The sequence below is a fragment of the Tamandua tetradactyla genome, chromosome 4 (genome assembly GCF_023851605.1).
Source record: "Tamandua tetradactyla isolate mTamTet1 chromosome 4, mTamTet1.pri, whole genome shotgun sequence".
Taxonomy (NCBI): domain Eukaryota; kingdom Metazoa; phylum Chordata; class Mammalia; order Pilosa; family Myrmecophagidae; genus Tamandua; species Tamandua tetradactyla.
In genome coordinates, this window is record NC_135330.1 from 14,483,277 (window position 1) to 14,501,222 (window position 17,946).

The 17,946-nt window shown below is 39.2% G+C and overlaps 2 protein-coding genes across 3 annotated transcripts in view; one reads left to right on the top strand and one right to left on the bottom strand.

The window, feature by feature from the left end:
• The window catches only part of SDHC (succinate dehydrogenase complex subunit C), a 54,791-nt gene extending 44,622 nt beyond the window's left edge, over positions 1-10,169 (top strand). For both annotated transcript variants that reach the window (XM_077156690.1, XM_077156689.1), the window contains exons 5-6: positions 7,457-7,620; positions 9,900-10,169. In XM_077156690.1, coding sequence (XP_077012805.1) covers positions 7,457-7,620; positions 9,900-10,004 — 269 coding nt within the window. In that variant the 3' untranslated portion in view covers positions 10,005-10,169. The remainder of the gene's footprint in view (positions 1-7,456; positions 7,621-9,899) is intronic.
• A 4,091-nt stretch (positions 10,170-14,260) lies between these two features.
• Positions 14,261-17,176, bottom strand: CFAP126 (cilia and flagella associated protein 126). Its single transcript, XM_077156688.1, has 5 exons — positions 17,075-17,176; positions 15,978-16,040; positions 15,692-15,772; positions 15,027-15,203; positions 14,261-14,656 (listed from the first exon to the last, which is right to left on the bottom strand). The coding sequence occupies exons 1-5, from the start codon at positions 17,099-17,101 to the stop codon at positions 14,360-14,362; spliced, it is 645 nt and encodes a 214-aa protein (XP_077012803.1). The 5' UTR covers positions 17,102-17,176; the 3' UTR covers positions 14,261-14,359.
• Positions 17,177-17,946: the final 770 nt, after the last annotated feature.

Genomic DNA, 17,946 nt, shown 5'->3' on the forward strand with positions numbered 1-17,946 from the left:
TATGCTTCTAGCGAAGGTTTAGAAAGAAATGATGAATGTGTTTTGGAAACTGGAAGAAAAGTAATCCTTGTTATAAGGTGGAGGATAACTTGGGGGAACTGCATTCTAATGTAGGGAGAACTTGTAAATGATGAACTTGGATATTTAGCTTAAGAGATTTCCAAGCAAAGTGTGAAGGTGCATCCTTTTTCCTTACTGCTTACAGTAAAATATGAGAGGAATGAGATAAACTGAAAAATGAACTGTTAAGCAAAAAGGAGCCAGCAGTGAATGATTTGGAAAATCATCAGCCTATCTATATAATGTGCTCTGGAAAGAGGGCCAACCAAGGGTATGGCTGGACAACAATTTGCTAAAGAGATTACGTGTATGGCTCATGGATCCAGTCAAGCATTTCAGAAGAAACCAGGAATAGAGATGGGGTTGCCCAAGAAAAATATGTGGAGGAACTTCTTGTCCGATGGCCTTGAACCCCTAGCATTGCAGGGAAGCTGAACAAGATTTTTGAGAATTTTATATCAGCAGAAACACTGTCAGTCTAAACTTAAAGCGACAGAAATGAGATGAAATGAAGAAAGAATGGCTCCAGGGTTGAGCCATGGATGAAAATGTGTAGGTGAAAGACACTTCCTCAGGCCAAAGAGTTGGGTGACCACTCGTTGTGTTTGGAGATGGCAGGACTTCCTCTATGTTTGGAGAGAGTGTTGCCTTGGCCCCAGTGTTTGGAGAGAGGGGCCACCACCCCAGTGGGCCTGGAGGACAGAGCATTGAGCCACAGATTATTATCAGGTTTTGGAATCTAATGGATTTTCCCTGCTGGGTTGTAGATTTGCTTTAGACCTGTAACCTCTTTTTCCTTGCAATTTCTCCTTTTTGGAATGGCAGTATTTATCCAATGCCTGGTTCATTGTTGTATTTTGGAAGCAGATAACTTATTTTCTGGGTTTCACAGGTCCATAGATGAGGAAGAATTTTGCGCAAAATATACTGATTTGCATGACATTTTTGGTTCAGAGTTGGTGAACCAGGTGACTTAAGATTTGGGGTTGGTTTGGATGTAGTGAATGTATTTTACCTTGGAAGGGCATGAAATTTTTTGGGTCCAGGTGGTAGACTAATTTGTATTGAATTGTGTCCGCTATAAAGATATGTTCAAGTCTTGATCACTGGTCCTATGAATGTGATCCTATTTGGAAAAAGGATCTTTGGAAGATATTAGTTAAGATGATGCCAAACTGGATTGGATTTGTGTTCTAATCCAAAATGACTGGTGTCCTTATAAGAAGATATTGGATACAGATGGTGAGAGGGAAAGAAGATGACCATGTGACTGAGGCAGAGATGTGTAGTTTTAAACTACACAGTTGCGGTACTTTGTTATGGCAGCCCTAGCAAACAAAGTATGCTTTCATTAAATGTCCGTGAAAGAAATAAGAGTACATGCTTACTGCATTTCACAGCACTAGAATTAGAATGAAGCTCTAGAAGTTATACTCTCTGCATCCCATTTTCTATCTCCATCTACTGTAAATGTTTCGTATTTTTAAAAATCTTGGGAAGACTTTGCATAACCATCTGTGCTAGTTTGAAACTATTATGTACCCCAGAAAAGACATGTACCTCTAATCCTGATTCAATAATGTAGGGTGGAACTCTTGATTAGATTGTTTCCATGGAGTGTGACAAGCCCAATTGTGAGTGTGACCTTTTGATCAGATGGAGATGTTATTCTGCCCATATGAGGTAGGTCTTGATTAGTTTACTGATTAGTTTACTTGATTAGTCCTTTAAAACAGTAAACATTTTGGAGTTGCTTCAGAGCTGGCCCATATGCAGACATTTGGAGATTTTTGGAGTGCCAGCATAAACAGTAGAAGCCTGGACGTGTACATATGGAGATGCAGAGCCCAGCAGGTGTTGCCATGTGTGTTCCCGTGAGATGCTAAGTAAGCCAGAGCCCAGAGTTGTGACCTAGAGGACCTAAGTAAAGGTCTACAGATGCTTAGAGAGGAAACCACTGGCATCAAAAGCTGGAAGCAACAGAACCAGGAACAAGGACCAGCAGATGTCAGCCACATGCCTTCCCATGTGACAGACATCGACCTTCCTTGAGTCAAGGTATCTTTCTCTGGATGCCTTAGTTTGAACGTTTTTTATGGCTGTAGAACTGTAAACTTGTAACTTAATAAATTCCCTTTTTAAAAGCCATTCTATTTCTGATATTTGTATTCTAGCAGCATTTAACAAACTAAAACACGATCTCAGTAACCTTACTTACATAAATTCCTTCCAGTGTTGAATTCTTAGGATTTTAGCTACTTCTCTGACTTGAGTGGAAACAGAGAATAAATGCTTGTTAAAATAATTCTGTATGTTTTCAACAATTGTGCCCTTTCACCGTACTTTATGAATTACAGTTACTGATGGAAATATGTAGGGGTAGAAACTAGGTAACAGCTGTTGTGATGGAGATTTTTTTTAACCACTTTGGTAAGATATGATTCACATACTATACACTTCCCCCATTTTAAAGGTATAATTCAGTGTTTTTTTTATATGCACAGAGTTGTGCAACCATCACTGCAATCACTTTTAGAACATTTTTAACACTGTGTCCATTAGTAATTACTCCCCATTTCCTAGGAACCTCTAATCTATTTTTTTTCTCTATTGACTTGCCTATTCTGGACATTTCATATAAACTGAAACATACTGTAGGTGGTTCTTTGTACCTGGCTTCTTTCACTTAGCATAATGTTTTCATAGTTCATGCATGTTGTAAGCAAGTATCAGATGTTCATTTCTTTTTATTACCAAATAATGTTCTGTTGTCTGGATATACCACATTTTATTTATTCATCAGTTAATGGATATTTGGGTTGTTTCTAAGTTTTGACTGATTATGAATAGAATACAGATTTTTGTATGGATTAATGTTTTCAATTCTCCATACTGAATGAAGTTGCAGTATCATAGGGTAATTGCATTTATCCTTTTGAGGAATACCATAACTGTGGATGCACCATTTTATAGTCCCACTAGCAATGTATGAGGGTTTCAATTTCTCTGCATCCTTGCTAACACTTTTTATTGTCTTTTTTTTTCTATTATTGCCATCCTGGAGGTATAAACTGGTTTTGATTTGCATTTCCCTAATGGCTATTGAATAATGTTGAGCATCTTTTCATGAGCTTATTAGCTATTTATATATCTTTAGGGAAAATGTCTTTTTAGATCTTTTGTCCATTTTTTAATTGGGTTATTTGTCTTCTTATTGTTGATTCATTAGAGTTCTTCATATATTCTGAATATAAGTCCCTTATCAGACATGATTTGCAGATATTTTTTACCGTTCTGTGGGTTGTCATTTTACTTTTTGAATGGTACTGTTTGTAGGATACTAGGTTTAATTTTGATGGACTCTGTTTTTTCTTTTGTCACTTGTGGTTTTGGTATTATAGCCAAGAAACCGTTGCCTAATCCAAGGTCACAAAGATTTACTCTTACGTTTTTTTTCTAAGAGTTTTGTAGTTTTACTCTTACATTAGGTCTTTGGCTCATTTTGAGTTAATTTTTGTGTGGTAGTGATTTGAAACATTCAAAATTTCTTGTCTTTTCTCTGCATGGAATATGCTGCTTTTACTTTTTTTTTTTTTTTAACTTTTTTTAATTGTATAAATAACATATACACAAAGCAAAGAAATAAAAAACAATAGTTTTCAAAGCAGTTTTCAGCAAGTTGTTACAAGACAGATCCCGGAGTTTGTTATTGGCTATTATACCATCCTCTCAGATTTTTCTTTCTAGAAGCTCCATAATTTAGGAGGCTAGAAGGAATACATTTTTTTTTTATCACCACAATCAACTTTTTTTCTTATCGTGTGTGTGAAAAATAACATATGTACAAAAAAGCAATAGATTTCAAAGCATAGCACAATTAGTTATAGAACAGATTTCAGAGTTTGGTATGGGTTATAAGACCACAATTTTAGGTTTTTACTTCTAGCTACTCTAAGGAACTGAAGACTAAAAGAAATACAATTTAATGATTCAGCAATCATATTTGTTTGTTAAACCCTACCTTCTCTGTATAACTCCACCATCACCTTTGACCTTTCTAACCCACTCTTGAGGGGTATTTGTGCATTGGTCATCCTAACTTTTTCATGTTGGAAGGAACTGTCCGTAATATGGGGTAGGGAGATAGAACTAGCTGACGTCTGGAGAGGCTGAGCCTCTAGGTTTCAGGACTTATCTGGTCCAGGAATCCATCTGGGTTACCCTAGTGCATGGAACCTTTGTAGAATTTATATATTGCCCTAGGTATTGTTTGAATTTGGTTGAAACAGTTTTGGTTGGAGATTGGCAAGTCATGATAGGTAGCAATGTCTAACTGAAGCTTGCATAAGGGTGACCTCCAGAGTGGCCTCTCGACTCTATTTGAACTCTCTCAGCCGCTAATACTTTATTAGTACTTATTTTCCCCCTTTTGGTCAGGAAGGAATTGTTCATCACAGTGCCAGGGCTGGACTCATCCTTGGGAGCCATCTCCCATGATGCCAGGGAGACTTTCACCCCGGGATGTCATGTCCAATCTTTTGGGGAGGGCAATAATCTCATTTACAGAGTTGAGCTTAGAGTGAGGCCACATCTGAATAACAAAAGAAGTCCTCCAGAAGTAACTCTTTGGTGTTAGGCGAAGCTTCTCTACTACCTACATAAGCTTCACAAGAGTAAGCCTCAAGATCAAGCGCTTTGCCTGTTGCTTTGGGTGTCCTTAATGTTTGACACAGTATCAGAGGATTCCCTGATGATTAAGTTTAATAGTTCCATATTTTTTCTCCCATCCCTCAAGGGATTTTGTCAATACTTTTTGATTATCTACTTAATATACTCTAGGATGTATCCAGGCACTACATTAAGCTATATAGGATTAAAGATTCTTATTCTAGGCTCCTTGTGTTTCGGTTGTTCAAATGAGCTGTCCAGACGAGTTGAGTTAGATTGCGTACTACAGAAAATTTAGGTCTCAAAGAATAGGTTTGTTTCTAAAATGTCTTCCTTACTCCTGTGTTCTGAATTACCTTAATCCTCGACCTAATCGGCTTCATTCTTATCTCTAAATACCAGGTTATACATATATGAAACAACCTCTCAAAATCCATAAATAATAATTATTTTATTATTTTATTAAATGTATCTGCTATAAGAGCTTACAATCTAGGCCTCTGTTTTCTTATAAGCATTTTCTTAAAGGAGACCATATAATAATTGTTCTTTCTTTTCTGGCTTATTTTGCCTCACTAAATGTCCCACAGTTTCATTCATATCATTGCATGCCTCAAAACTTTGTTCCTCTTTGTAGCCGCACAATATTTGATCATATGTATACACCATTGTTTGCTAACCTATTTCTCAGATAGTGCATCCTTCAGCCACCTGCATTCATTAGGCATCGTGTATAATGCCCAAAGTCTACAGTCTATCAACGCTCTCAATTTTAGATAATTTCATTGTTCCCAAGAGAAAGATAACCAATAAACATATCCTCACCAAATAGGAAATTGAAACCTCCCCTTAACACTTGTCCCTCCCTCCATTATTTACCCCTGCTGTTTCTGTGGTAGTGCTGATGTTTTCCTGTTAAACATAGCCCATAGCATGCAATAGCAGTTTTCCCTGTACCCTGTACTTAAACACTCTTTGTACACGAATTATACCTTTGAAGTAGTTGTTGCAAGAACTAATTTTTGTTTCTAGTGTTAATCAGTGGGACACATAGGTCTATAGAACACTTTCAATCTTGTTCACCTTTATTATGGTAATATTACTTATAGACCCACTAGAGAAGCACCTTCACTTCTATCTATTCCCTTACATTTGAGTTCAACCTCATCAGCTAACTGTTCACCCATCTCTTGCTTCTATGTATCTCAAGACCCCCTATAGTCTGTGTTATAAGCCTCTGATTTTACCTTTACCATGGTCAAAAAGTGGAGTCATATGCTTTTATTTTTTCTTACTGAGATAATGATGTTGTTTTAGTTTGCTAATGCTGCTGGAAAGCAATATACCAGAAATGAAACGGCTTTTAAAAAGGGTATTCAATAAGTTACAAGTTTACAGTTCTAAGGCCATAAATATGTCCTAACTAAGGCATCCTGAGAAAGATGCTTTGGCTCAAGGAAGGCTGATCTGGGAATGCATGTGGCTGGTGTCTGCTGGTCCTTGTTCTTGGTTTGTTGCTTCTAGCTTCTAATGACAGTGGTTTCCTCTCTAAACATCTGTGGGCATTGGCTCAGTTCCGCTGGGATACAACTCTGGGTTCTGGTTTGCTTACCATCTCATGGGACGGTTCATGGTGACATCTGCTGGGCTCTGCCCATGTCTAGGCATCTGCTCTCTCTGTTGGCACTTCATGCATCTCCAAACATCCATATCTCTGTCAGCTCTGAAACAACTGTTCTCCAAGTGTCTACATCTGAGCTTTCTCCAAAATGTTTCCCCTTTTAAAGGACTCCAGTAAACTAATCAAGACCCACCTTGAATGGGCAGAGTCATATCTCCATCTAATGAAAAATCACACCTACAATTGGCTGCGCCACATCTCCTAGAGATGATCTAATCAGAAGTTTCCACCCTACAATATTGAATTAGGTATAAAAGAATCCGGATTAGTGATGTAAATGTTCTAAGAAATGATCATAGTAATGAATATACAACTATGTGATGATATTGTGAGCCATTGATTGCACACAAAGTATGAAATATTCATACTTTAAAAATGTTTGTGTTGTATGTTGATTGGTTTTATTAATAAAAAAAGTTAAAAAAAAAAAAAAAAAAAGAGGGCATGTGGGAGTTTTTCAGGGGATTGTTCTATTTCCTGACCTGAGTGTGGCTATACAGGTGTGCTTGCTCTGTAGTAATTCCTATAACTGGACATTTAGGATTATACATTTTTTTAATGCATGTAATACTTCAATAAAACAACTTACTTTAAAAAAAAAAACAAAAATATCAGGAATGGTATAATGAGAAATAAAACATAGTAAGGGGAAAAAAAAAGAATCCAGATTAAAAGAAACAGCTGCCCCCACAAGACTGGATCAGGATTAAAACATGGCTTTTCTGGGGTACATAATAGTTTCAAACTGGCACAGATGTAGATGCAGCCACAGTGTGATCCTCTGATGTGGCAGGTAAGGATTTTTATAGAGAAAGTTGTAAGAGGAGGAATAATGTGCCAAAACATACTACAAATTTAAGAGATGAGGGTCAGACCTCAAATAGTGTATTTCCCACCACAAACATCAACATTGTCAGTTTAAAACTTCCCCACTTCAGAATGGTTTAGAATTGTATAAAGTGCCAAGAGCTGTTGTAGAATCCAATTTTATATGTCCTATTACTTGTAACTAGTAAGCATCTGTGATAATCTTGGTTTTCTCCTCAGGGGTCACTCTTTTTGGCTTGTCGGCCCTGATTCTCCCTGGGAATTTTGAGTCTTATTTGGAACTCGTGAAGTCCCTGTGTCTGGGACCAGCCCTGATCTACACAGCTAAGTTTTTGCTTGCTTTCCCTCTCACATATCACGCCTTGAATGGAATCCGACACTTGGTAAGTTAATTGGGGATTTGCACACTTTCTGAGTGGAGAGTTGGGGGGGCTGGGAGGATTCTCACTAGACCTTTGCCCAGGGCCATTATGGGAAAGGTAAACAAAGCCTCTGTTTAAATTTTTGGCAGCCTGGTTAGTGGTATAGCCGAGCAATGTATGTTCCTGTCAAATGCTTCCAGGGTCTCAGTGTGAACTCTTCCGTTATAAGGGGGATGTTACTTAAAGAGACCCCTTGGATCCCAGGTTTTAATATTGGATTTAGAAATATTTTGATGGCCTGAAAATTGTCAGTATTGCCACCTACAGGCTTTGGGGTCAGTCTAAAATTGGTGTCTCTGAAGGAATTAAAGTTTAATTAAACCTGTTCCAGGTTTAATATTAGTCCCTCTTCCAGCATTTTAAGATTTCGTGTTTTGTGGTCTCCCTTTCCCAGTCTTGCTTTCTACCCTAAGAAGACAATTATAATTTCCATTCTTTCTAGTTATGTAGTGTCCCTGGACTTGAGCCATCTGTCAAATAGATGCTTCTTCTTTAATTTGACCTTGTATAACTTGTATAACATCAGGGTTTAGAGATGAGCACTTTCTGAATTTCAGTCTGGTCCAATAGATAGCTTGATGGAATTAGGAAAGTAAGAGACTAAATGACTTATTAAATTAAGTGTTTCTATCAGCTGTTCTCTGGGGCAGTGTTCAGTTGGATTTAAAATGTCTTTTCACTTCCCTGAGGGGGTAGGGGGTGGAGAGGCAGGGCATTTCCATTAATGACTTCTTATTCCACAGAACAAAGCTCTCTAATGAAAATCAGCTGATGATCAGCTTCCTCTGTTCACATCCTGGCTCAGACAGGATATGCTTTTGTCTCTAGTTGAGGGGGATGGGTGTGGAGCAGGGGAGGGGAGAAGGTTTTACAAAATTCCTTCTTGCCTTTTTTGCCCTGTTTCTGCTTATAGTGGTGCTCTCTTTGTTAAGAGAAGAGAGGAGCCTAAAGGTTTTTTTTTAACTCTTAAATCTGCTTTTATTTTTACTCTTGGCAATTACTGGCTCTGACTGTGGGTCCAGATTTTAGTCTATTCCTTGTGACAGTCCATAGTTCTTGGCCTCAGATCTTGATAGTTGCCTTGCCAGAAGATCTAATGTGGGAGTGGAGAGTGGGATTGATGTTTTAAGAGAGTATGAAGTGATAGGGTCTGGGGCATTCTAAAGAGTATCCCAGACCACTACACCACCCTATGTGATTTGCCTATATGAGCAAACCAATATAATCTGTAGAATCTGCTTCATTCCTAATTTGGTCTAGGTAGACTGCCATTGGGAATTGTGGTGAGGTGATCGTCTCATCTTGACCTTTTGTCTGGTCTCTCTCCAATACTTTCCTGAAGTGATTCTTAATTTAGCCAGTTTTACTTTCACAGTATGGGTGTATATTTGTTGGGGTGGCCATGTGTATGGAAAGTGTGGAACCCAAAGACCCTACTTTTGACCTAGAGAGTTTTTTAATTATGGAGATTGACCAAATGGATAGGAAATCAATTCATTGTGTTGCTACCACACACACACAAAAAAAATTAAATAAAATAAGATAAATTAAACAGAAAAAATAGAATGCAGTATACATAATTTTGCAAATGTTTATTGTTCATGAATTGTCACTATACACACACACATGCACTCACACACTGTGTTCCAATTTAAAATATATTCTACTGGGGTCACAGTCAAAGCAAAATTAAGAAGTAGTGCTCTAGATCCCAAAGAGTATTCTTTAGAATTTTAGCTTTCTCATGGAAAAGAATTCTGTGATTGACTAAAGCTAGGAAGTCATGCATATTTTATTCCCCTCTTGGAAATTCACATGGTGAATTAATACAATAAATTGTTTGAGAAGTCTTACAAAGTGTGTACCAAATTTATTTGACCACAGAACTTTTCCCCTGTAATCCCTTTCAGCATTCTGAGGAACTAGTTTTTAGAGGAGCACACTTTGGGAAACATGGTCTGGGTATATTGTCATGAGGAAATGTTTTATCTATTCAGTCTTGAAGCTTATGTATATAAGACTGAGGATGTCTCTTCTGTCGTTGGGAAAAGTGGGTGGTAGGTACCATCTTGTGGGTTTTTGAACCGGCAAAGGTGGGGCATAAGGGTAAAAGTACTTTTCTCCAGAATTATGCTGAGAGGAGTTAGCCTGTTTAACTAGGTAGAGTTCCTTTCTGAGAAAGGAGCTGTGAGAGTGACAGGGTCATGATTGCTGAAATTCTTCTTTTTCTTTTTCTACAGTCATGGGACCTAGGAAAAGGTATGAAGATTCCTCAGCTATACCAGTCTGGAGTGGTTGTCTTGGTTCTCACTGTGCTGTCTTCTGCAGTGCTGGCAGCCATGTAAAGAGATAAGAGTCTCAAAATCACTTTTCCTACAAATTATTATATTGACCTTTTTGTTTGCCACTCACCTTCCATCAGGGCAAAGATCTCCTGATTTCTTTAGATCCTTTTGTGTTTACAGATTCCCTTGGAACTCAGTAGCAATAAAGTACTTGTAGAACCTTAATTGTGCAAGAGTCCAGTCCCTTGTTTCTAGGATCGGGTAGTTGCAAAAACTCCCTTTTCTTGAGGGTGCATGAGTGATTCAGTGGTAGAATACTCACCTGCCACCCGGGTTCAATTCCTGGCCTGGATACCCCCCAAAAAAAGAGAAATCTCCCCTTTCCTGTCCCTAGCTTAGACTCTACTCTGGGATTAGGAGCCCTTATGCTCTCTTCTTATTGGTCCTTGATTTGTGCTGAGGGTCAGCTTTTAGCTTCTTCCTGAGACAGAGGAAACAATGCCAGCTCTGTGGCCTCTGCCCTGGAGACTGGGGGTAGGGCTTTGGGTGCCACTGTCTGTGGGTGGCTGGCTTAAAGGACGGTTCTGTTCGCTGGTGAGAGTCAAGGGTCTTTAGCGCCCACACAGTGTGACTGAAAGAAGAGGGGTGGGGGTGGGAGAAAATTAGCTTGTTCCATCTAGAGACGGAGATAAAGAGAATGAGTTGGCTCTTAGAGCAGGTGCTTTGGGGAGAAGATGTACAGTCTTTGATACAAGAGGAAGATCCAGAAAATTGTCATTCAATGTATTAAAGGTTATTTTGTTTCCTTGCATTTCTGGAAAAGTAAGCCTCCTAATGAATGTCATGTTTTCTGATCCAAGTTCATGTGACATCTTTTTCTGAGACTGAATTGAAATACTCATTTTTTCTTTGACTCTCCTTGATATCTGGAGGAACTGGGAGAATGGCGGTTGGGGAGGAGCCAATATCCTCCCCCTCTCTCTGCTCTCAGGCATTTGCACCCCCTACTCTGACCTTTCCCAGGAGGAAAACAGCTTGTCCTGCAACTGACCACTGGAAAAATTCTCAAGGAATCAGATTTAAGTAGCCAGAGATTTAAATATCATGCAGAAGCCTCAGAAAGGGATGAGGCCAGAGAAAGAAAGTGAGGCATGTGGAAAGCTTTTGGGTTATTACTGACTCCAAAATACCATTCAGGACTGATTTAGAGCAGCCACATGGTGTACTCTCCATCAAATTATACAATGAGGGAGGCAGGGGACCAGTGGAAGCAAAATCTAAAGGATTAGCTAGGATGTAGAGTTGGAGAGAAAGGAGGAATGGTTGGAAACTTGGCAGAACTTTATAACTGAATAAGAAAACTGGCTACTTTTATAATCCACTAGGCTCTTGGGTCCCTAGCTCCCTTGGCAGGAATGCTATTTGGCTAGTCTTTGGAAGCATTAGGGTAACAGATCAGTTTTGTCCATCACTCTGAGTTGTTGACCATCCAGTTAAAGCCTTGGTTTGGAGAGGGGTAACAATGACTGTAGCTGGTATCAGTTGAAGAGGGCAATCTTACTTGAGCTAAGACAATGAGGACCTGTTGTCTCAATAGTCTTCATCCCAGCTCCCCACTAGTCTTTGGTCTTAAGTTATGTACGCGTCTCCTTTTTTGCTAGACTGGTCATGGAATTCTTTATAGCCCTTCTCCAGGTTAAACCAGCTGTTCTCTGTACTTCCTGTCTTTGAACTGAGGGATGAAACTTCATGAAAGAACACTTTGGCACTGGAATTGGGAAAGATTTGGCAAGGCAATTATGTTTAACAGTCAGTGCCAGACAGATGAAGAAGGGAGTCAAAGATAAATAGATATTGGGGACCGAGAAATGAATAAGGATCTTCTTGACTCTTTTGGTGGCTTCTTGCCACCTGAAGGTGATTGAGAGTGTGGGATGGCAAAGTGGTCAACATGTTTGACATACTGTCCTAAATTCATATTTACTATCTCTCACTTTTTCTTCCCTGTCCTCCAATCACTTCTATATCTTCAGTTTTCAAACTATATTGGTACTTTTGACTGTTGCTTTTATAACTCTTTCTAATTTGTCTTCCCTTTGTGTTCTGTCATTGATCAGACATTGTACTTGGGCTTTTCCCATCTTTTCTTCCCTGCTTTTTCCAAACACACATACACATACTCTACTAAACAATTACATTGCTGACTTTGAGATTGTAGTTGTGCATGCTCTCCTTCCCCCAGGTTACTTATTTTCACTGAGTTAGGTTATAGATGTCCTAAAAAATGGGAATCTTTTCTTTATTGTTGGAATCTAAACCTGGGGTGAAAAATGAGAGCATCGGGGCACTGGTTCTTTGAGGTTCTACCCTTCTGCTGTGATTCATACCAATTTCCTCTTAGTCATTTCTGAAGTATTAGGGACACAGACCTTATGGAAATGTGTTCTGTCCCATGCCCTCTTCCCTCTCTATTTCTCCATCCCTCCTCCTTATAGTATGGGTTTCAAGAGGAGGCCATACACAAATGAAATCAGAAGGAAAGATATACGATAAGAACTGAGATGGTATAATCTAGGAATGCCTAGAGTGTATAATGATAGTGACTGTGGTAGTTAGATTCAGTTGTCAGCTTGGCTAGGTGAATGTGCCTGGTTCTGTTGCTGTGGACATGAGCCAATGGTACGTGAACCTCATCTGTTGCTGATTACATCTGCAGTCAGCTAGGAGGTGTGCCTGCTGCAGTGAATGACGTTTGAGTTAATTGGCTGGTGCTTAAATGAGAGAGCGCAATGTAGCACAGCCTGAGCAGCTCAGCATACCTCATCTCAGCACTCTCAGCTCAGCCCAGGCCTTTGGAGATGCAGAAAGAAATCACCCCGGGGAAAGTTGTTGGAACCCAGAGGCGTGGAGAGAAGGCCAGCGGAGACCATCCTGTGCCTTCCCACGTAAGAAAGAACCTCAGTGGAAAATTAGCTGCCTTTCCTCTGAAGAACTAAGAAAATAAATTCCAATCCGTCTCTGGTGTGTTGCATTCTGGCAGCTAGCAAACTAGAACAGTGACTAAATGTACAAATTTAAAAATGTTTTGCATAAGGAAGAACAAAGGAATGTCGGTAATGCAGGGTGTTGAAAATAGATGGTAACTGATATTTTAAAACTTTAACTTATGTGTAAGACTAAAGCAAAAAATGTTTATTTGGTACAAAATTTGTATTTTACCTAGTGCATTTCCTAATATAACTTATGTGGACAGCTTAATTGAACACCATAAGTACATGGAACCTTGAGTAGGGCATGAGATTTTGTAGGTTTGTCCAGAGTGATACCTTGATAAATCCTAGAAGGATTTGAACAGTGAATAAAAAAGTATTTGCAAAGTCCCCTTAGGGGAATGGTGAGAAAGGGGGAAAATTCAACTTCCCCAAGTGGAGAATTCTTGATATTCTCACAAGCAGTGGGGATAACCAAAGCAATAAGCTGAGCCTCCAGTCTTGGGATTTGTTCATATGAAACTTAACCCTGCAAAGGATAGGCTAAGCCTACTTAAAATTGGCCTAAGAGTCACCCCCAAGAGAACCTCTTTTGTTGCTCAGATGTGGCCTCTCTCTCTCAGCCAACACAACAAGCAAACTCACTGCCCTCCCCCTCTCTACATGGACATGACTCCCAGGGGTGTGGACCTTCCTGGCAACATGGGACAGAAATCCTAGAATGAGCTGGGACTCAGCACCAAGGGATTGAGAAAACCTCGACCAAAGGGGGGAAGAGAGAAATGAGACAAAGTAAAGTGTCAATGGCTGAGAGATTCCCAACAGAGTCGAGAGGTTATCCTGGAGGTTATTCTTATGCATTAAATAGATACCACCTTTTAAGTTAAGGCATAACAGAGAGGCTGGAGGGAACTGCCTGAAAATGTAGAGCTGTGTCCCAGTAGCCATGTTTTTTGATGTTGATTGTATAATGATACAGCTTTCACAATGTGACTGTGTGGTTGTGAAGACCCTGTGTCTGATGCTTCTTTTTTCTGCCTTATGGACAGATAAGTAAAACGTATGTATTAAAAATAAATAAATAGTAGGGAAAACAAATGTTAAAATAAATTTAGTAGGTTGAAATGTTAGTGATCAATGAAAGGGAGGCGTAAGGGGCATGGTATGTATGAATTTTTTTCTGTTTTAATTTCTTTTTCTGAATTGATGCAAGTGTTCCAAGAAATGACCATGATGATGATGAATATACAACTATGTGATTAAAAAAAAGAGGAGGCCATAGCAGAAAGAGAAAATACAGATGAATAAAAGATTCAAGAAATGATGTTTATTTTCCAAATTTGCCTTTATTCCTACCCTACCCTATAATTTCCCTGTTCCACATTCCTGATGGAGGTCTTGCTTATAATCTCTAGACATATTTTCTCAGTGTGGCCCTTTAGTCCCTTCTGGAGTTCCAGGTTTGCATTTCTGGATCTTGGCTAGATCAGGACCTGGTGAGTTTTCTGGCACACATGGGCTTCCAGGTGGGCTCTTAGGAGAGTTGACTAGGCTTTGGGGACCTGGAGTATGACCTGCAGAGGGGTGCGCACTTCGGAGTTCCTCTGGAGAACTGAGGGTTTTGGCTGGGGAGTTTGGAATTAAGGTTGGACTTGGTGCTTGTTGTACAGACTTTGTGGCAGATTTCTCCCCAGGTTTCTTCTGACTGACTAGATCATGGGGCTGTCAGGGATGGAGGAAAGTGCAGTTATGTTTCTAGTCAGGTCCAGGTCATTCCCAACCCATTTCAGAATACTGCCTTCCTTTCTCCCCATACCATGGCCAAATGTCAGATTCATATAAAAAAAGTTAAATTTGGTTCATCTAACATCTTTTTGAGATTAAATCATTTTAAATTGTGGGTGTAAGATGGGCTTAGCTTGTCCCTTTAAGCTTCAGAGGGTGATTAGGGACTAGAAAGTGAGACGGATTTGGTTGAACGGCCCTCTTCTTAGGTGTTGGTGTTATAACAATAGGCAGTTTTGAGGTTGAAAAGAATTTGAGACTTTGAGACCATAGGGTTTGGGTTTGGATGGAAAGAATAGATAGGTACCTTGCCTAAGATTTCAGGATTTAGTCCATTCGAGGCTTTGAGTAAATCAGGGCTTTTCTGTATCCATTTGGTGAGTGAGGCAGCACCAGCAGTTGTACGGGAGGTCAGGGTCACCCGAGCAGGGGGTATCCTCAGAGGCATTTGCCAGGTGCCCATGAAGGAGCCCCAAGGATTTGCCTAAAAGGAAAAAGAGCTCAGCAAGGTTCCTTACTCCCAGTAACTGACCTGTTAGCAGAACCCTTCTTCATCTTATGTCCATCCTTTACCTTTCATAATGCATGTAATGAAACAAGACTGAAAGCATAATCTCCCCACTCTTCCCTCTTTCCCTGCCTCATTTAGGTTCCCAGAAATTTTTTATACCCTTCCCTCTGCCTGCTTAAATTCTACATCCTTCAGGTAAGTTTGGCAAAGGAGTACCCATGGCATAAATATCATCCTCTGAGGGCATTTTTTTCACACAGGTCATTCATCAATTCACAACTCTGTCCTGTTGGATAAACTGGCTGGAAGTTTTGGGATCCTTATATTACAATGTGAATTAGATTGAACTTCGGATTTCCAGATAGCTTTTGTGAGAAATTGCGATCTCCCCTCTCTTTTACCCCAGTTCTGTGCCTCAATTCTTTTACCTTTTATGATAGCAGTGGCAATGGATAGCTCACCTTTGATCGGGGCACTGAAGGCAACAGGTGGCCACGATCATTGGCAATAATCTGAGTGTAGCCTTCATGGGAAGAGATGCTCTGGGATAGAGGTGGGAGAAAGAAGTGCTTGTGAAAATGTAGTACAGAAATGGGAGAAAGGTCTGAGGGGCTTGAATTAAGGAAGGCGGAGAAAATAATATGGGGATTTAGAGAAGATTAAAAGGAGTTAGGTGCCAGGGAATAATAAGGAACATGATATAAAGAACCAGAAAAAGGCCTTATGGGTACATTAAATTTGTACTACCTCTTTTGTTGGCTTGGCGGGAGACCAGTTCTGCAGATACTTAGGTGAGAAAGCTTTTTCATACTGTGGAGAGAAAGAAAGGAATCCTTATGAGGCTCAAAAGCCCTAAGCCCAGGAAATAATTACTAAGCACAAGTTTTAGATTTGGAGACCAAAGACCCAAAAATCATGCTAGGCTTTAAAATTTACAGGCTACACTTTAAACTATATCAAACTATATAAGCCATAGAATGCATATAATTTAGTACTGTCTAGTACAGTAGCCTGATGTGACTATCGAGCCTTGAAATGTGACTAGTCTGAATTGAGGTGCTTTATTAGTGTAAAATATACACTGGATTTTGAAGACTTGGTACAAAAATATGTTAAATGTCTAATTTATAACTTTTAAAATATATGTTAAAATAACATTTTAAATATAATGAGATAAATTCAATATAGAAACTGATTTTTTTTCTTCCATGTGGCTAGTAGAAAAGTAAAAATTGTATTTGTGGCTAGCTTTATCTTTTTATTGGACAGTGTTAGTCTAGACTAGGGTTCAACAAACTATGTTGTATGAGCCAAACCCATCTACTGTTTTTGGATGGCCCGCAAGCTAAAATTAAAATAGTTTTATAGATGAACATTTGCAATTGACTAAAGGGAATACCAACTTTGAACCCAATTAAATGAAATGTTTTCTCCCCCCAAAAGTATTACATTATTTTCATTAATAGATATGTATTACAAAAATATTGCATTCAATTATTATTTTGAAGCTTGTCAAAAATTTTACGGAAATTTGTTTTCTTTCATTATGTAAGTACCTGCATAATATCTTTGATTTTGCTACTTGGCCCTCAAAGCCTAAAATATTTAGTCTCTGGCCCTTTACAAAAAAAAATTTGCTCACTCCTGTTCTAGACTCTATAAACTCAACTCAGAGATGCCTTTCGCTTATCTCTGAGTCCTGTCTACCCTGAAGAGGTGAAATACTTCCTTACCGCATTCTCAGCTATCTGTTCAGTTATCAGAATCATATGGGAGGGGTTAGTTCCAAGATATAATCTGGAAGGCAAAATTAAATATTGAAGAGATGAAGAAAGAAAACTTACCTGGTTGGCGCTGTAGTTAGTGGCCATGATCCTGCCACTTCTGCTGTTGACATTCGTTGCCTGGCAACACCAGAAGGCAGACTTTCCAGAGCTAACTCTTAATCAGGGGGCTGCCTTTCCTTTCTCCTGCTGTTCGCTTCCTCGTCTGACTCTGCCCCCACCTTTCTCTCTGAAACTTAAATTCATTTTCATTTTAGAGAGATGAAGAAGAAAGTAAAAATGAGAAAATTAGCTGATTGGCAGCCCTCTTTGTTTTCTTAGCTTAAGAACTTTCAGATTGTCTTTGGGGCTTTTAAACATTTTAGCAAATCATGGAAATGCAAGAGCTGTGGTCATTGGGAAGTGTATCATGGAACTTTAGAGCCAGACCCTGAAGTTTGAGTCCTTATTCTGGAACATAACAGCTGTATAACATTAAGCAACTGACTTTCCATCACTAAATTTTCTGTTAATTTATATCAGAGAGAAAATAAAGCCTGCCTTCTCAGGGTAAGTGAAATAAAGTGAATGAATTGCATAGAATAATGTCAGCATAGCTGATACTTAATATCGAAAGAGACCCTGTTTATAGGGCTGACTTCTTTGTTTTTTCAGGCAGAATAACAAAGGAATAATGTTTAGAAAGAGACTAATTCAGATTTGTCCCTAGAAGGGAAAACACATCTTGTCCTTGGTCCTTAAATGACTCCTGTCTCCTCTACCACCCTCTAGAAACACAGGACTAAGAACTCAGGTGCTTAGTGTTTATTATGATGTGGTAGAATCAGAAGCTAGTGTAGGGAGACTAAGCAGGGAAGATGAGAGGGCCATAGAGTAGAAAGCACCAGGTTTGGAGAGTTCAATGGTGGTACAAGGATATAACTCTAATATTT